The following is a 21,861-nucleotide window of genomic DNA, read 5'->3' as shown; positions in this document are numbered from 1 at the left end:
TCTTAAAATTACCAGCAGGGAATTTTCTCCCATGCATTTTTTATGCAGTTGAACTACAGGCATTTTGAATTGCTACCCTGATTTAAAAGGATGAGGTATATAGGGAAATGGCTGCATAACCACAGTTTGAAGCAAGGATGAAAATACAGGCTGTGATGAATATTTAATTCCCTGCACACATGTGTGCAGTATGTCTGTACAGTTGGGTACACATAATCCTGAACATAAGACATATGCAATATAGAGAAATAAATTACGCTTCAGAGTGAACTCTCTAATTCTTTCTGTTTAACTCACCTATCACCTTTCTCATTTCTCTTAAATTTTTTTAGAATAAAAATGAGTACAGAAAGACTGAGGCAGACAAAGTTAATAGACAATGATGAGGAATGTGATAGTAGAAGGCAGATTTTGAATCTCAAGCAATTGTGCTAGTAGAGATTGATGCTTTGTCAGCCCACAGTATAGCAAATTGTAGAGGCAAAGTAGTGACACCAAAGGTATCTATGAATTCATCCTTGAAACCTTTGAATATGTTACCTCACATGGTAAAAGGGACTTTGCAGATGTGATTAAGTTGAGCAGTTTGGTGGGGAGATGACCTGGATTATCCAGGTGGGCTTGATATAATCACAGTGAGCCTTATAAAAGGGAGGCAGGAGCATCAGAGATGATTCAAGAACAGAACAGAGTTTGAAGTGAAGCACTTTGAAGGGGCCAGAAGCCAAGGAAACAAGGACTTTCCAGAAACTGGAAAAGGCAGGGTAACCCCCTAGAGTCTCCAGAAGGAATACAGGCCTTCTAACAAACACCTGGATTTTACCCAAGTGAAACTGATTTCAGACTTGTGACCTCTAGAGCTGTTAAGGGAGTAAATTTGTGTTGTTTTAAGCCACTTTATGTGTGGTATTTTGTTACAGCAGCAATGGGAAACTAATACACAGATTAACTGCCCTGGATATAGACAAAAATACTGGATTTTATGTAAACTGCTAATTTTGGAACTGGTATCAGATTTCCTCACAATTTACTGCTTTAGAGCAAAGGGCAAACAGGTCTTGGCAAAGCTGCATTGAGTAGGGAAAAGAGAATGGCTTTTGAGGCATACAGGCCCCCTGTTTCATTTATTGGCTATGTGACTGAGGGAAAGCACAACCTCTCCAAGCCTTTCCTCACAGGGTTGCTGTGGGGATTATAAGAGAAAATGCCAGAGCAATAGAATATGTTCTACCACATAAAGTGTAAATTCAGCCTCTTAGTGCTTCAGGTTCCTCATAGGTAAAATGGGGATAATTGTAGTAACTATCCCATTAGGGATAGTGCTTGATACATAGTGAGTCCTGCTCTTATTAAAGAGAATAAGCTCCTAGAGTGAAGCAGGTGGCCAACAAATGAACTGGCAGTGTTGCCATGTACCTTTTCAGCACCACCCTGTACGCTTCCCATACCTGCACTGAGGGTTATGGGGTCTCACTGAAACTTGGTCTCTGAAGTCATTGACCTGATGGCCTAACTCAGAAGGCACAGGAAAACACCTGTCCAGGTAAGGTGGTAGATGATTGTTAAATGAGCAGCACTGACCATGAACAGCATATGACTTCAGTGTGGGAGGACAGTAAAGGAGTCCGTGCAGAAGAGACAGGATTCCTGCCCAGATTTGACAGACAAAGGGGAAAGGCACCCTGTGCGGGAGAAGCGAGAACGGAGACGGGCAGGGCCGACTGCAGGGGGATGAAGTCCTGACTAAGCCACTGGGCTTTATTATATGACCACAGAGAGCCACTGAAACAAATCCTAGTAGAAGATGGTTATGATCAAGGTGTGTTAGACTGACATTTGGCATATATAAAGTGGTTCCCAATTATGGTGCTGTGGCACACCAGTGTGATAGGGTCCCTTGTGAGGTGTATATAATGTTAATATATAGCCAACATCAAAGTTGATGATGATGATGATGATGATGATGATGTGTGTGTGTGTGTGTGTGTGTGTATTTAAAAAAATAGAGAAGATTCAGGAGACTAATGCACTAAATATGTGTTTCAAAAGAAAACCGAACAAGAAGTAACAAGATATTAAAGCTAAATTGATAAAGATAAATATTTACTGAATCCTTCAACAAGACCAGAGATAAAAACCAAGGGACTCAGTATTGAGTAATAGGCAGACTTGAAATTAAGAAGGCCTTCTAAAAACCAAATCTAGAATTAGATTTCTGCTTCATATTTGCCTAATTTTTTCTAAAATAAAATTTTAACATAAATACTTGGACTTTATGCTCGGCCCCTCCAGACCTGCAGAATGTGTAAATATTGGCTATTTGCCATATGTCAGGCAAATGCTCTACAAGGTCCAGAGAAGGTTGCATTCTTAGCAGGCAAATGATGATGAACGTTAATTATGCTTTTATTCCCCTTGAAAGAAAAGCATATTGCATCAAGCCAGTGTAGCCCAGGGTTCAAACAGCAAAGAGGGGGAGTTTCTGCCTACAAATGGGCAAAAGTCTACCATCTATGGGGTTATCAGGTCTTGAAATGAAGCATTTGATCTCCCATCCTTTTCTTTCACATGAAAAAAGACTGTAAACGGGGTGTTGAAGGATTAGAGACCTAAGCACTAGCCTCTGCTAGATCCAGGCAGCTAAATGGAAAAGACCCCGTGAGTGCACAGCAGGTCTCCTTGTCTCAATAGGATTGCCAGGAACACAAGGGCTCACCAGACAGATGGACTGATCAATAGCTGGTGTCCTAAGCACTTTCCTGAGGCAACAGCCAATTAGCCTGGAGACACATGTTACTCTTTACTTATTCCATGTAGCATAAACAATGACTTCCTTTCTTTTAATAAGTGGTAGTAATAGCTGGTTTTGCTTAAGAAAACTTAACCAAAGAAGCAGGCTTCTAGAAAATAATGTAAGAAAAACAGTCTATTGTTTCCACTAGGTTCAGAGAGATTCCTAGAAGTGACCAAGGATCCTTAAAATGGACCCAATGCACCAAATGTTTAACACGGCGTTCCCACCCCCCAGCTCCCCAGAGGATAGAATCTCTGGTCACTTTCACTTTCTGTGTTCTTTATTTCTTGTTATGTTTTAATATTTTCCGCAATTATTATGTATTGAGTATGAAATAAGATATTTTTAAAGATCCTAATAAAGTATAGTCAGTGGCACAGTGGATGAATTTTAAAGAGCTGTTTATAAGTTTCCTGATCTGAAAACTGTACTTATATAGGCATACCTTAGAGATATAGCAGATTTGCTTCCAGATCCCCACAATAAAGCAACTTGTAATCTTTTTGATGGTATAGGGTCTTGCCTTTAATTTGTTTAAAAGAGAAAAAGAAGAACAAAACCAAAACAAAAAGTGAAGAGCAATAAAACAAGGTTATACCTGTACCTGGCTTATCCCAAAGGCTTCTCCCTAGTGGAAGGAAATTGTAAGTTTTCAAAATAAATTCATGTCCTAAAAGACTCAAGGTATATGGAAAGTGGAAGAATAATTAAAGCTTTGGAAATCCACTTTTTAACAGGGAGATTGGACATGGTGTGGAGGTGGTGGTGGTAGCAAAAGACCAAAAAAGATCCTGCATATGGAAGTGCTCTAAAAACTTAAACAGCACCATAGGTTACCGCCATTATTCAGCAGCACGTGTGGCTAGTGCAAAGAGGCTGGCGTTCTACGCACTTTTACTGTTAGGTCAGTGTGACCTATAACCACATAACAAACATAGCAGTAAGATATAAAGTCAGAATTTTCAGGGCTTGTGGGGCAGTATTCTTGATTGATTTATTCATTTTGTCATTCAACTAAATATTCTATCCAGAACTTATTATGTGCTTAATGGCAAAACAAGCTAATAATATAGGGACTTAATAGTATCACCAGTGGAGGTTGATTTGAGCTGATTCTCCATCTTGTCTGAGGGTTGGCATGAGTTATTGGTGCAGTTTTAGGTCATGGATTCACTCCAGTTAAAGGTAAAAGTAAAAACACACTAGAAACCAGGAGATCTGGGTTCTGGACCAGACTTTACAATCTTGGGCAAGGCCATACCTAGGCCACAGTTACATCATCTGTAAAACAAAGGGGCTCATACAAAAGTTCCTGAGGGCCATTTGAGCCACAGTGGTGGCATAGTGGAAAGGATCACATAAACCCAGGTTGATGTTCAACCCTAAATTTGCTGGCTGTGAGAGCCTCACTTTCCTCAAACACAAAATGAAGATAATAAAATCTGCTTTTCACTGGATTTTTGTAAGGATTGCTGTGAGGATTCAATTAAGTATGTAATATATATATACATTTAAAAAAATCCTCACCCAAGGGTATGTTTATTGATTTTTTTTTGAGAGAGAGAAAGGCAGGGTGGGGGGCCAAGGGAGGAGGGTTAGAGAGAGAGAGAGAGAGAGATGTGACAGAGAAACATTGACTGGTTGCCTCTCGTATGCCCCATGACTGGAGATTAAACCCACAACCTAGGTATGTGCCCTTACCAGGAATCGAACCTGCAACCTTTTTTGGGTTATAGGATGACACTCCAATCAACTGACCCACATGGCCAGGCCTGTAATATATTTTTCTTTTTTCCTTTTAAAGATTTTATTTATTTATTTATAGACAGAAGGGAAAGGAAGGAGGAAGAAAGGGAGAGAAACGTCAATGTGTGGTTGCCTCTCACACGTCTCCTACTGGGGACCGTGGCTGCAACCCAAGCATGTGCCCTGACTGGGAATCGAACGAGCAACCCTTTGGTTCGCCGGCCGGTGTTCAATCCACTGAGCCACACCAGCCAGGGCTGCAATATATGTTTCTTAACAGAGTGCTGCTACATAGATGTTCAGAATATGTAATATCCTCTTCACATCCACAAACTATCACACAATAGCATGGAAATTATGAACTTAGCCATAGACATTTAAGCTCTAAAAGAAAATATATAGTCACTATTTGTTTCCAGTGCTAAATGGAAATATAAATAAAATAGAAAATGCTTTATATTTTAGTGTTTTGCTCACTCATTACTATTTCATTTTTTGAGCGCTTTGCTACATCACAACCCCAAGATGCACTGGGAGAAGGCAGGGGCTCTGGCACCTGATTGTGAAAAGCACAAAGGACGTGTGGAAATGGCAGCGCAAAGGAAGGGTATGGAAGTAGCTACACTACATCTTTTGGAGGTTACATGGTGTACCACAGTAGGAAAAACATGGTATGTAATGAAAACATATGGCATTGAATAAGATTGGGGGAGTTCTTAGAAGAGAAAATGAGCTAAACTTGAACATTGCTTTAAAGGGACAAAACTACTTAAAGGGAATGTCCCCTGTCCTGAATCACTGAGGCAAACACAACTCCCATACTGAGCAACCTCAGAACTCACCGGCTGCCATTGCGCAGGGTACCAGGCAGGGGGACAGTTGAAACGGTTACAAGCTTGCACTGTGACGGGCTTCTGCTGGCGACACAGATCATCAGCCAGGATCACTGTTTCATTCATCTCTCTGGAGCGTATTTGGGAGCAGAAGACATCTCTGGTCTGCAGGCCAACCCCACAGGTGAGACTGCATGGACTCCACTTGCCAATTTCCCATCTGGGAAGAGATCAGAGAAGAGGACACCCTGAGCGCCTGTGAAGAAAACATTTCCCATGATATGAAATGTTGTTAATGGAGAAAAAACACCTAACTGGGAATGTGGGAAGTTCCAGCACAAGACAAGCTAGGAATTCTATCCCAAGCTTCAAATTCATCCTTTCCTTTTATGCTTTAGCATTTATTTCAAACAAAGCAAAGAAGGTGACAAAATGGAACACCCAATTTTTGCCCACACAATCATCAAGAATGGTCACAATCATGTTTATTTTGATGGAACATAAACTTCATCAAAATAAAGAGGGTGTGCTTGGTAAGACACAGGTGGAACATGTAATGGCCTTGGGCACCATGTATTGAATAGTGGGTTTAGAAGAAGCCTTTCTGCTCATCTCTGCAGCCATATTCTTAGCAAGACTGAACAAAGTTGTGCTTGCTTTTCTTTGGCTTCAAAGTGAAAGGCCTTCGGCTCCAACTTCCTTCAAACTTCCATTATAGCACAGAAATATCTCTGTTCTATGTATAAATCTCATCACTGCCTGGGACTGGAGAACATAACAAAAGTGAAGGTTACTAAATAGATCAGTCTGCTTACGGAGTCTACTAAATAGAGCAGTCTCCATAAGTGGAGAGAACTGCTCATTATCTGGAAGTGGAAGTCAGATGAGTTGAGTGCATAAATTGGCCATTCTAAATGGCCAAGTCTCAAGGAGTACATTTATAGTGAGCTAAGGGCCCATAAAAACATTCCTACTGCATTTCCCTGTTGCTGCAGTCTCCTAAATGGGAATGATAAGGAAAAAGCTCAGTTGTTTGGGCTCTGAGTCAGAAGCATTCTTTAATGATCAGTTTTTGAAAGTTCTGTTTACAATGTGAGGCAGAAAGATTCTACAAATGAGACTTAGCCAAGAAAAGCATCACAAGTGGATCCTTCAGTAGCTAGGCCCCCTACCTTCCCTAGCCAGCCCTGAAAATTGGTTTAAATTCTTTTTTGTCAGACTGTAAAACTGAGTGTATACTCAATCTTTTCCTGTCACTCTGATACATAACTACCTTTTTAATTCCTATTTCTTCAAGCTCCTTCGATCTACCCTATGCTTAAGCTATATTTGTAGTGAACTACTCTGTTATTCTCAATTCATGTCCACCTCTGGTTTTCTATCTCTGTCTTTATTCAACTTGTTACTTCTAATTTGGAATAATTTTTGTCCTTTTTCTGTCCCTCAAAATTATTCCATTTCTATATAGCCAAATCTGATCTATATTTAAAGGGTTGTATTTATAATTGCAGCAGACATTGATCATTTTCTCAATTGTATTATAGTTATCCTGCCTGTTAAGAGCCCTATAGGAGGATGCATCTCTTAAAGGCAAGGTCTATGTCTGAGCCAGTTTTATATCTCTCACAGGGTTCCTCATAGCACCTAAAATAATAGTTAATGTACATGGTTAATTATTTCCTGATAAATTAGCACATGGAAGAGACCTACCATCATAGTGGGAGTTTTATACATGTTATGTCATCAGCTACTTCCATAACGACATGAGACAGGCTCTGCTGATTTTCATTACAGCTGGGCTGTCATGAATTAGTAAGTAGTGAATTAGTAAGTAGTGAATCCATGATTCAGACTTGGGTATGTCTGACTCCAAAGACTTTGTGCTTTCTGTCGTACCATGCTGTCTCCAGAAAATTCCTTGGAAACTGCCCTATCAACATTCAACGTATCGAAATTTTAAATCTATAGAAGAGGAGAAGCTGGGTTGAATACATTTCTTTTAGATCTTGTATGAGTTTCTATAAACTTATTTTTAAATGTTTAGCTTTGGTTAATCACAAACTTAAAATGTTGTGGGGTTATTGGTTTTAAAATACACCCATACATTCTTGATCACTCCTCCTGTCTAAAGATGGAGTCTTGAGCAACAGCTGAACTTAGTGGCTGACTTGTAATGAAAAGAATAAGGCAGAAGTTGGTGCTATGTGACTTCCAAGGCTAAATGATAAAGTGAATATAGTTGCCACTTGTCTCTCTCTCTTTGACTTCTCATTCTAGGGGAAGTTACTTTGACTGCTCGTCTGATAGCCATTAGGTCACATGGACAGTCCACCTGCAAAGGAACTGAGGCTGGTCACCAACAGTCAGCCCCATCTTTCCCATCACGTGAGTGGACTACCTCAAAAGCAGGTCTGCTGGACCTACTATGGCCTTCAGACGACTCCAACCTCATGAAACTGAGCCAGACCTCCTTTCTAAGCGGCCCCCAAATTTCTCACTCATTAAACTATGAGAGGTAATACATGTTTATTTTTGTTTTGAGCTACCAGGTTTTGGGGAAATTTGTTACACCAAAACAGGCAACTAGTACAAGGATATACTCTCCTTCCAAAATGTATATATGCTCACCAAAAGACATGTACAAAAATATCCAAAGTAGCACAATACATACTGCATCGGGGAATAGCCCCAATGTCCATCAACAATTAAGTGGATAAAACATTGTGATATATTTCTACAACACTATAAAACGATGAGAATAGGCTATAACAATAAGCCACACTGATGAATCTCACAAACATAAAATTGAGTAAAAAAAGCCACAAAGGCAAAAATTCTTACTGTGATTTCATTTATATAAAGCTCAACCCCCCAAACTCTGCTATGGTGTTAGAAGTCAGGATGGTAGTTCTCCTCGGTGGGCAGTAACTAGAAGAGAGGTATTGGGGGAAAGGCTTTTGAGATGAAACCTTGATCGGGACGCTGGATCTGGATTTGCTTTGTGAAAGGTCACCAAGCCATACACGTATGATTTGTGTACATTTCTCTACACTTGTTACATTTCAAAAGAGGGTGTTTTTTCCCCCACTTTCAAGTGGAATAGTGAATGTTGTGGATGGAAAACAAAATCCAACCACCATGCCCAATGCTATGACCCCTCTGCGTATGCCTATATAGTAAATGCTGTCCCAAGGTTAAAATGTGTCATATGAGAGACTCTACACTCTATTGTCCCCACCCTGCCCCATCTTTGAAGAACTCAGTCACTGCAACCTTGAAGCAGAGGCATTTTTCCAGCCATGAGGCCACTTCAACGCTCTTCAGAGAAACTTGCAAAACAGACATACCTGCCTACCCACAATAAAAGTACATTACATTCTCAAAGGAAGAAGTCAGCCAAAGCTATCTATGTATGAAACACTGCCGATTCTGGGTTGAAAGTATTTTTAAAAACATTTTATTTGCCTTTACAGTTTATATTTAATATTATTTTGTATTAGTTTCAGGTGTGAAGCATAGGGGTTAGAGAATCAGACATTTTACAGAGTGTTCCCCCTGACATTCCCAGTACCCACCTTGCACCATCACACTTGGGGTCGAAAGTACGTGAATGAACTTAGACAAAAAAGGGACAGCAGAGACTCTCCTCCTACTTTTCCCTGCATAAATGCTGCATATGTGAGCCTTGGGCTTCTCTGAAAATTGTGGCTATGGCTGTTTCTGAGGACTGGATTGCAGGCCAGGGGGAGCCAGCCTGGGTGGGCAAGATTGGGCACAGGTGGTAGCAGTGGGAAACTTACAGACCTCCCCTGGGATTCTGGGGCCTGGTTTCCACATAAGCCCAGTGCTGAGGAGGACAGGCTCTCTGGTCTGAGCTTCAGAGGGTGAGGGCATTAGTGTTTCTTCCCCAACCTTGCCTGGGTGACTTTTACTCATCTTTTCATCTTCATTGAAAATGCTACTTTCTCAGGGAGGAAGACTTCAGTAGGGGAAAATGCTCCTTTAATATAGGTTCCATGAATACTTTCCCATTTGGAAATTCTCAACACACCATTTTATTACTTTATTTTTCTTTATTTTTATTGTGTTAAGAACATTTAACACAAGATCTACCCTTCACAAAAATTTATTTTAATACAGTATTGTTGACTATAGATACAATGCTGTACAGCAGATCTCTAGAGACTATTCATCTTGTACAACTGACACTTTATGCCTGTTGATTAGTAACTCCCCATTTCCCCCTTCCCAAGTCCCTGACAACTACCACATCACTCTTTGAGCTCACGAATTTGACTGTTTTATTATAGACCTCCTGTAAGTAGAATCATGCCTTATTTGTTCTTCTGTAACTGGTTTGTTTCACTTAGAATAATGTCCTAAAGGTTTATGTTGTCCCATGTTGAACATCTGCTTTGTGTTTAAGGCTGAATAATATTCCATTGCATGTATATGCCGCATTTCTTTTATCCACTCATCTATCTATGGGAATTTAGGTTATTTCCACATCTTTCCTATTGTGAATAGTGAGTACTACAGTAAATATGAGAGTGCTCATATCTCTTTAAGGTCCTGACTTCAATTTTTTTTTGATAAATACCCAGAAGTAGAATTCCTAGAAAATATAGTAGCTCTATTTTTGATTTTATGAGGAATCACCTGAGAAACCATACTGTTTTTCATAATGGCTGCTCCATTTTGCATTCCTAAAAACTGTTTTGTGGGAATTTTTTGTTTTTGTTTTTTTGCTATAGAGTTGTAGGAATTCCTTATGTCTTTAGGGATTAGCACCTTATCAGACAGATGGTTTGCTTTTTCATTCTGTTGATTATTTCTTTGCTGTGCTCAATATATGGTAATCTGTATGCTGATGAGAGCATGGGGCTATGGCTATTCTGGTTCATCACTTGTCATGGGTTGACATATATCCCCTACTGGAGTCCTAACCCCAGTACTGCAGAGTGTGACATTATCTGGAAGAAGGGTCATTGCAGATGTAATCACTTAAGCTGAGGTCATACTAGAGTAGAGTGGGTCCTTAATCCAATATGACTGTTGTCCTCATAAGGTGGGAGGGAAACACCAGGGAGAATGCCAGGTAATGAGAGAGACAGAGGCTGCAGTGTTGCAACCGTAAGCCAAGGAATGTCAAGAATTGTCAGCGGACGTCGGAAGCTGGAAGAGGCAAGGAGGAATTCTTCCTCACAGGTTTCAGAGGGAGCATGGCCCTGTTGACACTTTGATTTTGAGCTTGATATTTGCCTCTGGGACTATACAGAATAAATTTCTGTTGTTGTAAACCACCCCATTTGTGGTACTTTGTTATAGAAGCCCCAGGAAACCAACACACCCCTGTAGCCTCAGTGCCTACCATGGTGCCTGGAACACAGCAGGTGCTTTGTAAGTATGAGGTGACTCAGACTGAGTGGAATCTCACTGAACTGTGTGGGTGCCTTTGGATTAGTCATTCAGCTGGTCAACCATCTTAAATTGAGTCCACTGCCACCACCAATTTCAAAGACCCAAAAGCTCTGAACACCACAAAGTTTTCTTCCGTGTGGTGTAAACTACTTGCTGACAATGCTGGACCTGAAGTGACATAATGCCTTTATAGGTCACGTCCCAATTGGTGTAAATATTTACACATTTTATTACAACAATATTAGTCTGTTGGATTATGGTATCCCCACTCCCCACCCATGAACTTACTAGGGGTGTTATACAATTTATGTGTCTTAGTAATCTAAACATATTCCTAAAATACCAAAGTCCTAAATTTCAAAACACATGTGCTACAGTGATTTTGGCTAAAGGATCATAGCTTTGTATAAGGAGGATGGTAAACACGATCACTATGGTTTCTTTTGGCCTCCAGGCTTCAGGTGTTTAGTTTTACAGTTGGGCCCTTGGCCAAAATGTTAGGGAGACTCTGGTTCCCTCAGAGTTCCCTTTCTATACTGCTTTGTTTCCTCTCAGCCCTTCTTCACATTCCTGTCCCTTTTGTCAAAACCTGCTTTCACGGAAAGCTCTGTGAGCTGACAGGTCAGAGCTGATGCTTTGTAGCTTCAGGCTGAATCCTAGCCAGGTCCTGATTGATTGACTCTTGATCCCCCGCAGGCTGTAGACAGAGGGTTTGCCCTCACCCGCCAGGGCCAGAATTAGTCTTTTTACACTCTGCCCAGCATCAGGTATACTTGAGTTGACCTGTCTTTAAAACTGGATTTTAGGTTTTAGCCTTGATTTCCCAGTTCCCTGATGGCGCTGGAGTTCTTCCCAAAGCCCAGCCTATTAGATTGTCACCCTGTCACTCTGTCTGGATCTGGCCAGCCCCTGGCGTTGGGCTTGGCAGAGGCCCTTAGCCATGAGCTCTATGTGCCATAATGTGACAGCAACCTAGCTGACATCACACAGTATTGCTAATAAAAATAGTAATCCTGACATTTCCACAAAGCTTACAATGAGCCAGATACTTTGCTAATTGCTTTATGTGCACTGCTTCTGTAATCCTCTTCATACCCCTGGGATACAGATACTAATAGTATTTGCATTTTAACAACAAGGAGCTGAGGCCTGGAGAAGTTAAATGATTAATTAGTCATGGCCCAGAATGCCTGCTGCCAACACTCACACAGATGTCAATTCCACTGGCATCACATCCAAGCCTACCAAGACTTGGATGCAGAGTTGCTGAGATCGGGGCTGCTCCCTATCACAGAGCCAGCACTGTGGATTTATAAGCCCCAGCTCTGCATCCCTGAGTTCCAGCAGAACTCAGGGCTCAGCTCACCCAAGGTGCGGGATACGTATTTGCATCAGCCCTGTGAAGAAGGTATTGTAAATCCCCTGTCCCCTTTCTCTTTTGTCCCACCCGAGGACACTTTTTTCATTGCTTTTAGAGAGACAGGAAGGGAGAGAAAGAAACATCGATATGAGAGAGAGACATTGATTGGTTGCCTACAGAGTGTGCCTGGATCAGGTATTGTAGGTGCCCACCCAGCAACAGAACCCACAACCTAGGTATATGCCCTGACTGGGAACTGAACTTGCAACCTTTCGGCTATGGGATGATACTCCAACCAACCGAGCCACACTGGCAAGGACAAATACCTCCATTTTACCGGGTGACATAACAGACGCTCTCAGAGGCCAATTAGCTTGTCCAAATCACACAACTAGTAAACAAGAGAATCACTATTTGAACTCAGGTGGTCTGGCTCTTACATGCCTAATTATATTATCTTGCTTCTTAGGGTCAGGATGATGAATACAGCATACAAAGTATATCTGAGATGCACATTCTAGGATCTCTGGTGCTTACAACTTCAGAAAATGACCAATGACAAAATGACAGATCTATTCCAACATAATAGAACATAATAGAAACAAACATACTGATGCCATCCAAGGTTACAAATACACTTGGAGTTATTTCAGTAAAGTAGCAGTGGTACTTGCCAGTCCAATGGGCAAAGGCAGAGTGTGGTTCCCCCCAAAGACAGGTTTGTTTTTTTCAAAGGTGGCCATCAGAGATAACATGGTCAATCAAGAACTCATGGTGGTTGGCGCTCTGTAGCAACTTGTGCTTGTATTAGCTACACACGAGGAGGAATTTTTGCCTTCCTTTGGCTGAGGGCTCATTATGGATTTGCCAAGGTTTTTCTCCCCTACTCTTTCAGAGAAGGTGATGGCTTGTTGTCTCTAGTAGATCATTGCTTGTTGCTGGTATGCCTGTAATTTCTAAAGGCAGATTCTTCCTGCTCCAAGCTATTATGCCCTAAGAACCTTCTCTTACTTTGGTTTTCGCAGCAAAGTAGGGCTTGTTTCTTTATTCAAAATTTTAAAACGAAGATTGTTTGGAGAGTAAAAATACCACTGTAAATTTCAGTAATTTGTTAGAAGCATGTTTTAAACACTCGTGTGTAATCCCCCAACTTGGCATTTTTGCCCACCATTTCTATCCCATGATTTTTTCAAGCCCCCCAAAGACATCTGTTTCCTTTAGAATGACTCTGAGGTCAGGAGGTAGACAGCAATTAGGCAACAATAAATCAGACACCATGGAGCACAGCCAGCTCTGGGAAGCCTGAGGCAGGGCATCTGGGACACTGCCTAGGATCCTGTCCCACTTCAAGGTGTTTGGATTATTCCTAGTAGCTCCCAATTTATCTCTACATCTCCCGGTTTCCAAGTTTACCCACAGCCTGGAGCTTGCGAAAATGCAAATCTGGTCACTTTACCTCCTCTGATTACAAACCCCCACTGGAGTCCAAGCTGAGTTTTCAGGATGGTGGGGGCCAGTATGCCCAGGTCCCAGCTTTGGTCCAGAGCTCCCATTGGGCTAAGGGGGCTCTGCATGGCTGCAGCTGGACTTTCTAATTTGCTTTTCCTCCCTTCTCTTTCCTCCCTCCTTCCCCTTTGTAGCACTAAACTGCAGCCTGAGCCTCGATGGGCAACGGTCCATGGACATGACAAGACTCAGCACAGGGCCAGGGTAGCTGGGAATCAAACATTCAGGGAGGATTAAACAAATATATGAAGAAGAATGAGAATCAGATTTCTTACTATCAGAAAGTGGAATTGGATTGGTACAAAATAGTGTGAACTTGTGTTTTCTTTTTTAAACTTTTCAATTACAATTGACATTCAATATTATTTTTTATTGGTTTCAGGTGTACAGTATAGTGGTTAGACATTTATATAATTTATGAAGTGATCCCCCTAAGAAGTCTAGAACCCACCTGGCACGATACATATTACTGACTATATTCCTTATGCTGTACTTTATATCCCCTTGACTGTTTTTCAGCTACCAATTTGTACTTCTTAATCCCGTCACCTTTTTCACACAGCTCCTCAACCCCCCACTAATTTGCCAACCATCAGTCTGTGCTTCTGTTTTTTCTTTAGATTCCACATATAAATGAAGTCAATTATTTGTCCTTTCCTGTCTGATTTATTAAACTTAGCATAATACCCTTTTTTTGTCTTTCTCTGATTGAGTTTTAGCATAATACCCTCTTTCTCTGTCTGATTTGTTTTATTTAGCATAATACCTTCTACGTCCATCCATGCTGTCACAAGTGGTAGGGTTTCATTCCTTTTTATGTCTGAGTAACATTTCGTTGTGTATATGTACCTCGTGTTCTTTATCAAATAGTCTATTAATGGACACTTAAGTAGCTTTAATATTTTATCTATTGTAAATAATGCTGCAATGAACATAGGGGTGCATATATCTTTTCAAATTAGTGTTTTGGATTCTTTTGAATGTATTTCCAGAGGTGGAATTGTTGGGTCATAAGGTAATTTTACTTTTTGAGGAACCTCCACACTGTTTTCCACAGTGGCTGCACCAGTCTGCATTTCTACCAACAGTGCACAGGCCTTTTCTTCACATCCTCACCAGCACTTGTTTGTTGATTTATTGATGATTGCCTTCCTGACAGGTGTAAGGTGATATCTCATTGTGGTTTTAATTTGCATTTTTCTGTGAACTCATGGTTTTTAATAGACAGACACCTAGATAGACATAGATATATCAACAGATATAAATGGGTGTATACAAATAATCATATATCTATACATGATTATTTCCTAGCTTTTCCTGCTGAGAGGCCTAGAAGGAATAGTACTAAGTATATCAAGTGCCCAGATCTTGAATTCTAAATACCATTCTCCACTGAGGAACCAGTTCTTGGAGAAATGGCTCTAGCAGGGGCTGGGAAAATGAAAAATGAGCCTGGAACATCTTGTGCCAAAAACCTAGGATATGCTGAAAGAATAATGAGGTGTGTGTCGAAAGGACACAAGGGCCAGTTTGAAGGGGTTCCCACTTGCCATATCTGGGACAATTTGATAGTGATGGATTTTAACTCTGAGATAAATAGAAATGCATAAATAAATAAGAACAGAAATCTCTACCCTGTAGTAGTAGCATGCCTGTTAATAACCTAGGAGGAATGATAGAATTTAGAAACTCACCATTTGTCAACCATAATAATAAAAATTGACTCAGGCAAGGATCATCAGTGACTATGAACACTGGGTCAAAGGTTGATGAGGAATAAGGTATTTACTTAGTTTCAGATTATCTCTCCATAAAATACTTATTTGTTACTATTAATAAGTGCTACATATGCAATAATTTTACAGTGGAAAACCTGGCTGACATCACCTTAACCAAGTAAGAAGAGCTAACATCATTAGTAATGAATAGAATACAATGTCATTCATTGCCTCCTGACATACTAAAAGAATGTATCAATAGTATACTTCTGTGGTATTTCCATTAAAAATTGAAAAATCATGAGGAAACATCAAGTAAACCCAAACTGAGTGACATTTTACAAAGTAACTGGCCTATTTTCTTCAAAACTATCCAGGATACGAAAGATAAAAAAAAGACTGCCAGATTGAAGGGGTCTAAAAAGAAATGACAACCAAATCTTGAACCTCCAAAAGACACTGTTGGGACAATTGGCAACATTTGAATAGAGTCTGTGGCTGAGATGCTGATTTAATGTCATCTCTTGATTTTGATGGTTAGACTGTGGTTATTTATGACGGCATCCTCGCACTTGGGTAATACACACTGAAGTGTCATGACGTAATGGTCTGTCTCCTGACGTTATTCTCAAAGGTCCCAAAATGTTAACAACTATGAACTGAGGGGATGGTATAAGGGAGCTCTGTGCATGATTTTTGCAATTATTTAAAAACTGAAATTATTTCAAAATAAAGGTTATGGAAAAACATCTGTTGGCTCCCAGTTACCCACAGGCCAAGGTTCAAATCCTTGGCTGGCCTGTAATGTGCTTCACAAAGAAGTTTGTATCTTTCTGGTTTAATCTCAGGTTGCCCCTATACTCAGCTTGGTTGAGTACTCAGCAGAAGAGTACCCTACTTCTCTGACTGGCAAACTCCTCTGCCTCTCAGGGTGGATCCTAAACATCCCCCTCCTCTCTGAGTGCTTTTCTGATCCCTCCCACCAGGCAGAGCTAGACCTTTCTCTCTGCAGCCTCTGTAGCACGCTACTGTCTCCTTCCTCCTGTGGACATTCTTTTCTTCCCTCAGGCTCACCTTCATTACACTGTCGTTACTTGTCTACTTGTCTGCATCTCTCATTAGACTCTGCACTCACAAGGGCAGCCAAGGCTCTGCCCTATTCATCTTCCTATCTCCAGCACCTGCTCCAGTGCCTGGAACATCACAGATGCTCTGGGTGGCACAGTGACATAATGTGGAAGACCTTGGGCTCTGGAACTAGATTATCTATGAATGAACTGTGTTCTGCCGCTCTGTGATCGCACAGTCTTGGGCAAGTTATTTAACAATTTATTTATATTTAAAGTGGGAATAATAGCAATACCCACTTCAAAGGGTTATGAGGTTCAAGTGAGAACATCTAGGTCAAGGGCTTAAGCACAGTGCCTGGCACAGATTAAGGGCTCTATAACACTAAGTAATATGAACTGTTCTTACGGGGTGCTCAGTAAATGTCTGTTAAATGCGTGGATGGTTGCTGTGAGGATTGAGATGAGATGAGAAGAGTGAGAAGTCTCCCGGGATTGAGTCAGACAAAGTAGCCATAGTTTATGGAGACTGGGGGAAAGAACCCCTGTGGCATGCTTGCATTAACTTACCATTTAAGCATTCACTGCTAAGTGCTGTGACAGATAGAGAACTAACCCATGAGTGCTGAGGATTAAAGAAGCAGGCAGTGTGGGGCTCATAATCACTTGCACTGATATTGACTACTTGCAGTGCACAAAGACTGTTTATCTATTATCTTTTTGATCCATTTGCTTTAAGCCTGCTTCCTTCACAGAGCATGTCAAACAGCAGAACGGCACTGAAACTAGGCCTAGTGGTACAGAATATCTTCTGTTTTCCCTCCCTCACCACGGTCCCCCCTTCTCTGTGACATCTCACAGTCATAGAGAAATACCCAGATGCCTGTTTACTTACAGGCAGCTTGGATTAATTAAAATGTCTAAATTCTGGCTCCTATTTTCTAATCACTACATCTTCTAGATGACAGTACGTTAAAATGACATAGAATTCTCATTGGCTATTATATTCAGATGTGAACATCCTGTTAGTAGGGTAGATGATATGTAAAATCATTTTTCCCATGAGGAGGTCAAGATTTTAGTTGAGTTGTCTAGGATTATAGGTGAAAATTTCTTATTAAAAATAGTTACAGGTTTTTTTCTCCTTGTGGTCAAGATTATAGAAGAAATCATTTAGATGATAAACGTGTCATCTGTTGTTTTTCTCCCTCTAACACCATTTTTTGGTTTTTATTCCATTTTTTTCCACTTTATCTTAATTGACTAGCATTCTCACACCAATGGTCTTCCAGTAAGTGAACTTCCTTCCTTTTCCAGGATCACCTTCCTCAAACAGAGTAAGCTTCTGCCAAGCTCAACTATTGTTGGCTTCCCAACATGACATTTCTTTTTTTCATGTCTGTGAATTTGCTTCCAACTTTTCCTGCCTGGAATGCTGTCCACGTCCCTACGTCAGGGTCTGTCTGATTCAAGCCCTTCTTCTTCTGTGAAGTTTTCCCTCACGTCCAACCTATATCAACTACATCTTCTTTGTTGTCCCATTGGATCTTGTTTGTATTCTACATTGCTGACCACATAGCTGTTCTAAACCAAGGTTAGAGTACCTTAGATATGAGAGAGAAACATTGATCAGTTGCCTTCCATATGTGCCCTGCCTGGGAATCGAACCCACAACCAGGGTATGTGCACTGACCTGGAATTGAATCTGCAATCTTTTTGGTATATGGGATGATGCTCCAACCAACTGATCTACTCTACCAGGAGGGGATCAAATTTTAAAAGGAAATTGGCATCCATGAAATCAGGCCATTAAAATCTCCATCTATTTGCTGATTTGTAGATGGTATTCCTCACAAACACTACAACAGAATTTCTACCTTTTATGGATTGAGAGTATCCGCCAGAATGATAATATTAACGTCCTAACAGTTCTGATTCTGTTATCCCCTGCAAGATAATTACTTTGCAGCCATGTAGACAACTTTTTCATTTACCTGTATATTTAGCCTCTCATATATGTATGTGTACCTACAACCATGCACTCACTTGTTGAAAATTTACTATGAACCAAGTATTATACTAAGTGCTGGGTACCCAGAGTTAAAAAAAAAATCCTGAGGGAGCTAAGATGGTGGAGGAGTGAATGGGAGTCACTCTGAACTCCTCCCAAGACCAAACTGGAATTGCGACTAAATTGTGGAGAAATCACCTGGAAAACAATGGAACGATAGAGGGAGAGGAACCTTGGAGCCACAGACAGACAGTGGATTCAACTCTCACACATTCCCAAAGGTTGAGAAGTGTGGTGGAGGCTCGAGAGGGAGGGCTGGACGCCCACAGGCACCAGCACCAGAGGGACATTGGAATGGCCAATTGGATCCTCCTGAGAAGAACAGGGTCTGAACCATAAACAGGGACCCCTAGACTACAGCAGCTGAAACCAGGAAGACAGACAAAACGCAACCCCGAAAAGCTTAGGGGCGTTCTCTGCCAGAGACAGGTGGCTGGGGATGCAAAGAGACATTTAAAGGGCCAACGCAAAAATTTGCAGTGGCAGCCACCCTCCTTGATCTCTGGACAGAGGCAGCAGCAGAGTGGGCTGGTGCCTGGGAAAAGACTGGTGAGGAAAACTTTGTGAAGAGAACTGAGATGGTGGCTGGCAGAGCCCCGGTGATAACGCACCTCCCACTCTGCAGCTACCATCTCGCTCAGGCATAAGGGAATCAATTAACCTACCTTCTGTGCGCTCTGCGCACAGCTTGTGCACATGTGAGCTGGGGGACTAAGTGCAGACAAGATGGAAGAAATAGAGGATCCCTGGCCAAAGGGGTCACACAGCTGCATTGAGAGCCTTGAGGAGAGACTGGAGACCGAGGCACTGGGGAAAGAACGGGAGGAGGAACCCGGGGAGTCCCGACTCCCTCCCCATTCCATAGTCTCCATTTTGAGGTGGGAGGAAGCGCAGCCAAAGAGGCAGAAGCAGGGTGCGGAGGAGCCAGACGGCCCACAATTACAACGCGGTCCACAGAAATAGTGTATCCCTGGCCCAAGGGGTCACAGAACTGCCCAGAGACCCCTGAGGAGAGACTGGAGACAAAAGTGTTGGGGAAAGAACGGGAGGAGGAACTGGGGAGTCCGGACTCCTTCTCCTTTCCCTAGTCTCCACTGTGTGGGAAGAGGCCACACCCCAAAAGAGCCAAAAGCTGAAGAGCACACAATAGAGAGCCCAAAACCACCCAGTGCAGGTGCGCACACTTGCGCCCAGGGGCCAACGAGGGTTGGTGAGCATGTGTGTGGACCGCGCGGGCTGGTGAGGGCTCTTGCAGGTTGGTGCCAACAGGGCCTGTGAGGGAGTGTGCAGATCAGTGAGGGCAGGCGTAAAAGGACCCCCACGGGCCCCCGAGTGCAGAGTGGTCCGCAGAAATAGTGGTTCCTGGGCAGAAGGGGTCAGAGAGCTGCCCAGAGTCCCTGGAGGAGAGACTGGAGACAGGATTAACCGGAGAGTCCTGGACCTGACTTCCTCCCATTTCCGTAGTCTCCATTTGGCGAGGGCAGGCAATGAACCCAAAGAGCCAAAAGCAGGAAAAGCACACAATAGAAGACCCTAAACTGACCAGTGCCAGGGTGCCCGCCGGCCTGGGGGGCCAGACGAGTACCCGAGGTTGCGAATAAGCCCCCTGGGCTGGGGATCCTGCCTGGCTGGGGAGCACACTCAAGGAGACAGCATGAGAGTGCAGAGCGATCCACAGAAATAGTGACTCCCTGGCGGAAGGGGTCACAGAGCTGCCCTAATCAGGAGTCAGACACAGACAGTAGACTCCTGAAAGGTCAAACAAATGACCCAAGGTCGTATAGGGTCAACAACTGACATCATCAGAGGTAGGCCAGAAAAGTAAAGAAAACAAACAAACAAACAAACAAACAAATAACTAAAAAGACCTGTTTACTACCATGGAAGTTTAACCCACAAAATCAGGAAATCTGGACGGATGAATTGAAGGAGAGGCAAAAATAAATAAATAAACAAACAAACAAACAAAAAAATTACTTAACAGACTCTCACAAAAATGGGAAGAAAATGAAGTTCCCCCCAAATGAGTGGAAAAAGGGAATCCCCACAGAGAGAGCTAAATGAAATAGAGGCACGGGAACTATCAGATATTGAGTTCAAAACAATGGCTCTAAGGAAGCTCAATGAGCTCAAAGACAACTTTGAGAAACTGCAGGGAAACTATCAGGATCTCACAGCAAACTATATCAACCTGAAAAAGGACATAGAAGCTATCAAGAAGACACAGGAGGATATGAAGAATACCATTTATGAATTGAAGAACACAGTAGAAGGAATCCAAAGCAGGCTGGATGAAGCCGAGGATCGAATCAGTGAGATGGAGGATAAGGTAGAAAAAAGGCTCCCAGAAAGAACAAGAAATGGAAAAATGGCTCAAAAAGAATGAAGAGGCATTTAGGGAAATGCAGGACAACCTGAAATGCAATAATATTCGCATAATAGGGACACCAGAAGGAGAAGAAGAGGAGCAAGGGAGAGAGAACCTCCTCGAAAAAGTAATGATGGAAAATTTCCCTAATTTGAGGAGAGAAAGGGTCTCAGGGATCCAGGAGGCACAGAGGACCCCACTCAAGAAGGACCCAAGGAGGTCCACTCCAAAACACATCATCATTAAAATGGCAACTATCAAAGACAAAGAGAGAATCCTCAAAGCAGCAAAGGAGAAGGAGGAAGTAACATACAAGGGGGCCCCGATAGGCCTAGGAGCTGACTTCTCAACAGAAACACTACAAGCCAGAAGCGAATGGCAACAAATATTCCAAGTCATGAAAAGCAAGGGCCTACAGCCAAGGCTGCTCTACCCAGCAAGGCTCTCAATTAAAATAGAAGGGGAAATATGGAGTTTCCCAGACAAGAGAAGGCTAAAAGAATACTTCTCTACCAAGCCAGCACTACAAGATATGCTCAAGGGACTGGTTTAAGAAGATGAAGGAAAAGAGTGAGAAAGAGAAAACCACAGGTACAAAGACAAAAAGTGAATAAGTTTCTATCAGTAATAACTCTCAATGTAAATGGACTAAATGCCCCAATCAAAAGATACAGGATAGCTGAATGGATAAGAAAACATGACCCACACATATGCTGCCTATAGGAGACCCACCTCAGAGCCAAAGGCCTACACAGATTGAAAGTAAAGGGATGGAAAAAAATATTCCAAGCAAATGGGCAAGAGAAGAAAGTAGGGGTTCCCATACTTGTATAAGACAAAGTAGATTTCAAAACAAAGGTCATAAAAAGAGACCCAGGAGGGCACTTTATAATACTTAAAGGAAGAATCTATCATGAAGACATAAACATTGTAAACTTATATGCTCCCAATATAGGAGCCCCCACGTATATAAGGAA

At 41.9% G+C, this 21,861-nt stretch overlaps 1 protein-coding gene across 1 annotated transcript in view; it reads right to left on the bottom strand.

Moving 5' to 3' along the window:
- The window catches only part of ADAMTSL1 (ADAMTS like 1), an 890,629-nt gene that overhangs the window by 139,021 nt on the left and 729,747 nt on the right, over positions 1-21,861 (bottom strand). The window contains exon 17 of the mRNA XM_054583189.1: positions 5,383-5,593. Within this exon, the coding sequence (XP_054439164.1) occupies positions 5,383-5,593 (211 nt within the window). The remainder of the gene's footprint in view (positions 1-5,382; positions 5,594-21,861) is intronic.

The sequence above is a fragment of the Pteronotus mesoamericanus genome, unplaced genomic scaffold, assembly GCF_021234165.1.
Source record: "Pteronotus mesoamericanus isolate MK-2021 breed Mesoamerican mustached bat unplaced genomic scaffold, CSHL_Meso_final contig_73, whole genome shotgun sequence".
In the NCBI taxonomy this organism is placed as follows: domain Eukaryota; kingdom Metazoa; phylum Chordata; class Mammalia; order Chiroptera; family Mormoopidae; genus Pteronotus; species Pteronotus mesoamericanus.
Note: the sequence above shows the minus strand (reverse complement) of the source record. Positions and strands in the feature narration are given on the sequence as shown.